At 55.5% G+C, this 4,859-nt stretch overlaps 2 protein-coding genes across 2 annotated transcripts in view; one reads left to right on the top strand and one right to left on the bottom strand.

The window, feature by feature from the left end:
* Positions 1-1,142: 1,142 nt before the first annotated feature.
* On the bottom strand, positions 1,143-1,475 carry SETTUDRAFT_154117 (uncharacterized protein; the record flags this gene model as incomplete). Its single annotated transcript, XM_008027641.1, has 1 exon — positions 1,143-1,475. The coding sequence occupies one exon, from the start codon at positions 1,473-1,475 to the stop codon at positions 1,143-1,145; it is 333 nt and encodes a 110-aa protein (XP_008025832.1).
* Positions 1,476-3,675: 2,200 nt separating this feature from the next.
* SETTUDRAFT_163360 (glycoside hydrolase family 61 protein) overlaps positions 3,676-4,859 on the top strand; it is a 1,573-nt gene continuing 389 nt past the window's right edge. Inside the window, exons 1-2 of the mRNA XM_008027642.1 lie at positions 3,676-4,261; positions 4,315-4,859. Of these exons, the coding sequence (XP_008025833.1) occupies positions 3,696-4,261; positions 4,315-4,859 (1,111 nt within the window). The 5' untranslated portion in view covers positions 3,676-3,695. The remainder of the gene's footprint in view (positions 4,262-4,314) is intronic.

The raw sequence follows: 4,859 nt of genomic DNA on the forward strand, positions 1-4,859 counted from the left end.
ACTCGCTGCATCATGCAGATACGTACCACTAGCCATGCTCACCATGCCCAACACGTTTATTCCGTCTCAACAAAAAAAAAGGGGGAGGTGGGCTTCTATGAGGATGGGAATTGATGCGCTTTCTCACTTTGGCTCGTCATGGTCTCGCGTCACATGATCATACTGGCTATGTAAAGAACTCAAAGCCAAGTAACAAAGCCAAGTCGATGTTTTTTTTGATCGTGTCGGCGTGTTGGATGAAGGATGTTGAGTATACAGCACCTCGGAAAGGGGTATGTTGAGCTATGCAATGCTTGCTGTGGAAGTCGTGTGTGTGTGGTGGTGTCTTTGCAGCTGAATTCCATATGGTATGGAATGCATCGTACTGCAATACAACAATGATAGCATTCGGATGGAACTGGACGGAGCTCAAGCAAGTCTCGAATAGAATTCAGCCATCTACCTGATACTTGTTCACCGTCAGATGCTTGAGCATATACCTCTTCCATGCCGAGATCTACACTGCCTTGGTAACTGGCGTCCTGCTGTCAGACTATGCAAAACGACGTGGAGACTTTGAACAAAAGTTTTTGATTGCCACACATAGACACCGCATGAAACCGCCTCGTCGCTCGCATACCAGTCTATACGAGCTGACCGAGCCCCGTGAGGTTATCCAAGCACCTTTGTTTCCAAGGCCCGTTGCAGCAAGTGTCCAGGGCACATGTTGTTGGTCGAGAAGAGCGGTGGTTTCCCCCCCCAAAAGACTACGGATCCGCGGGGAGCAATGTTTCAGCAGAAAAGTTTGTTCGAGATAGGGTTGCTGGGGGGAAGCGATGCCGTGGTCGGGCTTTGCTCGTGTCCGATGGGCAGGGCTCGCCACCGTACAGTTGACGTGTTGATCGGTGCTTCTAGTCGACTCGGAATCGTGCATGCGAAAAGTACGTGCTAGTAGGAGTTTCTCGGTGCTGGCAGTGGCAGTGGGGGAAAAGTACTTCGGGCCGCATGTACACGCTTGAGCTCAGAATCCCTATCGCCATGTCGACATGCCCAAATACGAAGGGAACAGAATAACAAGGGAATTTTTCGTATCCGTCGCGCGTGGAATGGTACGATGCATGCTTGGCGAATTGGCTGTGCGATGGCCACACGGGATCGAGGTATCAAAGCTTTGCTTTTGCTGTGAAAAGCGGTGGTGGTGATGGTGGTTTGGAATTTTGGAGGGCCAGGGTGTTCATGGTTTGGATGAGGATGCATTCCTCAGGTGTCAGAAAACGCCCGTTGGGGCCTCTGGGCCGTCGCATGCATCCTTGTATTTGCTGTGGACGGCTGGAGTAGGGCGGCGATTCGCCGTATAGCTTGGCGTTTTCTCGTTTCAGTGCAAGATGCGCTTGGAGCTTCTCTCGGGCAATGCGTCTTTTCTGAATGCGGTTCAGTTGTTTCACGTTCAACGGGGTGGGCGGCGCAAGGGGTGCTTGTTCGGCCGGAGCTGGCATTGTGGCTGGCTGCTTCTGCCAAGCTGTCAACTATGTACTATATGTAGGCGCGCGATAAGCTGGGTGTGGAGAGCGAGCGATGTGTTTTGAGGGACGGCAGGCGACATGGGGATGGAGGCGAATATAACAGGGGCGCTCAGCAGGGTGCGGTCGAGGAGATGAAGGTGGCGCATGATGTGTTAGTAATGACGTACGGTAGGTCAGCCGACATGGTGGTGAACACAAGACACCATCACAACACGGCCTCATGCCAACGGCTATCTCTACCGTTATCAGCTTTGAAACACCAGAACCCGCCGCCGAGTGTAGTGCGAGAAAAGCAACTATCGTGAACTAAATCGGATCGACCACTATGCACGGCACTACCGTGAGCACGCTCGTCGGCAATGATTCCAGACTGGATGCGCGCTCCACTCCCCGTATAGCTCCCAAGACATGATGGCCTGACCATGTTGCTTGGCTCGATAGGTGTACCGCCAATATGGGATTCGGCCGGTGCTGGGACTGGCCATGATCCGCCACCATTCCCGCCGGCACAGGGGCAACTCGTCGCGAAGGAAGGGCTCGCTCGCACTCTTGGATCGACACCAAACCCCCCAAAACGAGCGGCGGAGCGGGTGCATGGCTTTCGGATGGATCCCATGCATGATCGGATTCATTCTAGCCCTTTTGGCTCTGACGTTGGTTCTTCGCCTACATGCCAGTAGCTTGTAGCATGCACATGCCCTGGGCATATGTATGTGCATGACAGCGTTGGTCGTACGAGAACACTGGCTCTCTGGCTCGCGGACCTCGCGGTATGCCGGGTATGAGCGCTCGCATATCAGATGAACCATGGCACTTTATTCCATTGGCCCTGACGCACTGCAGACGTTCGTCCGGGCTGTGTTTGCATCCGGTAATGTTCGGCAATGTTTGGCGTCGTGAAACCAAGACATGTGCGTATTTCCAGACACGCTAGCACGCCCCGCTAAGCCGATTCCGGTTAGACGTCAGCCCAAACGGTTTCAGGAGCCGCACATCTATCGGAATCAGGAATCCCACGAGCTGGCCCTCTCCCCCCTCCGTCCAACTGCTCGCGAGAGGCCGCCTAACAGGATCTAAACCACTCAATTATGCTCAAGGGCGCACCCCATCGTGGCCTATAGCTGCCTATAGCTGTCTTTAGCTGCCTCCAATCGAGCGCATATAAAGGCCTTGGACGCTGCAGCTTCGTGGACCGGCGCCGATGCATTTCCGCCCGCCCTCTCCCTAGAAATCGACCCATCTCTCCCACACGGCATGTCGTTCGTATGCCTGTGCTCGCGCCCCTGTGGGCACGGATATGAAGGGCGCTAGACAGCGTACAGAAGCTCAGCAGCACGAGGCAAGTACAGCCTTGCTATCCGGACCCGTACGGCCAGACTGACGGCGAGTGGCGTCGGTTATGCGTGCTCACTTGTCATTTACTGTCAAACGCCAAACATGGAGCTTCAGGAAACATGTCGTGCAGGGGCAAACGTCATCCGAAAACATCGACTGATGCACCCAGCCGTCGCAAGCGCTTCTGCAAAAGAAACGAAACCGATGCTCGTTGTGGGACATCAACGTCTTCTCCACCTCGTCGTCCACCCCCACCAGCATAAAGGGCCCGGCCCTATGGCAGTCTTGGACGATCCCGGCATAAAATGATCCACGAATGATGCCTTGTCCAAACGCCGCGCATCCGAATTCCAGGAGGCTTGTTTGAAACAATGTCAGGCACACCCATCTTCGGGACGCGGATCCACAGTAATAGTGACCCGGCCATGCTAAGCGGGCGCTACCATACCCATCTCCGCTCGTAAAAGTCATCTCGCTTCGCCACAAGTAGACGGCACGGTGAAAACAAGCTCACAGCCAAGATATCCGCTCTTCATGCCTTCCAAGTAAAAGCGAAGAAACACGCTTGGCGCTGAGGGGCTTGTGGGGTGAAGGCGTCTTGGCGCGGGAAAGAGTTGGCGAGCTGCACTCCGGGACTTGTGGCAAGCATCGTGGCATGGAGATACATAAGAAGTGCTATGGGCCGGCCTTTGGAGCTCATCAGCACATCACTGCCATCTGTCTTTCGCTTCTCATCGCTTTTCAGTCCTTCCCTCTTTCATTCATTTCCATAGGCTAGTCCTACACAATCGTTTCTCTTTCTAGTCCACGTTCAAACATCAACATCTACCCCAACTTCAACCTCAACCTCGGATCAAAATGAAGTTCTCCGTCCTCTCTGGTCTTGTTGCTGCGCAGCTCGCCTCTGCTCACTACACCTGGAACGTTGCCGTCAAACCTGACGGTACCGAGTCCAAGTCTTTTGAGTTTGTTCGTGAGAACACTCGTCAGGCCCAGTACAACCCCACCAAGTGGAAGAACCCTCTCGATGACATGACCCCTGATGTGAACGACTTCCGTTGCAACAAGGGTTCCTTCGCCAGCGCCAGCCGCACCAAGGTCCTAGAGGTCAAGGCCGGCGACAAGCTCGCTCTGAAGCTCGCCTACGGTGCCAAGATGGAGCACCCTGGCCCTGGCTTTGTCGCCATGTCCAAGGCTCCTGGTGATGTTACCAAGTACGAGGGTGACGGCGATTGGTTCTTTATTCACCAAGAGGGTATCTGCAACCCCAGCGGCGACATCAAGAAGGATGCTTGGTGCACCTGGGGCAAGGACAGGATCTCCTTCCAAATTCCCTTTGGTACTCCCCAGGGCGAATACCTCGTCCGCCCCCAGCACGTTGGTCTCCACGGTGCTCACGACGGCCAGGCTGAATTCTACTACGCGTAAGTCCCTTCCATACACCACTGCAAATCCAAAATAACTAACACTTTCACAGATGCGCTCAGATCAGGGTCACCGACGGTGGCAACGGAACCCCCGGCCCTACCATCAAGCTCCCCAGCTACAAGAAGGACGACCCCGCTTGGAACTTTAGCGTTTGGGGCGGATTCAAGGACTACACCATGCCCTACCCTCCCGTCTGGTCTGGTGGTAGCAGCGGCGGTAGCAGCAGCGGCAACAGCACTACTGGTTCTGATGCTCCTGCTCCTGCTCCCTCTTCTCCTGCCGATTCTTCTGCTCCCGCCTCTTCTGCTCCCGCCGACTCTTCTGCTCCCGCCGACTCGCCTTCGCAGCCCGCCGACTCTCCTGCTCAGAGTCCCGCGCCCGCTTCCGACTACTCTTCCCAGCCTGACGACTACGCTTCCCAGCCTGCCGCTTCTCCTGCTCCTCAGCCTGCTGCTTCTCCTGCTCCCCAGCCTGCCGGGCAGAACAAGCCTTTCCCCGGCAGCGGTTTCCCCAGCGGTGGCTTCCCCAACGGCGGCTTCCCCAACGGTGGCTTCCCCAACGGCGGCTTCCCCAGCGGTGGCTTCCCCAACGGCG

The sequence above is a fragment of the Exserohilum turcica genome (assembly GCF_000359705.1).
Source record: "Exserohilum turcica Et28A unplaced genomic scaffold SETTUscaffold_2, whole genome shotgun sequence".
NCBI classification, from domain to species: domain Eukaryota; kingdom Fungi; phylum Ascomycota; class Dothideomycetes; order Pleosporales; family Pleosporaceae; genus Exserohilum; species Exserohilum turcicum.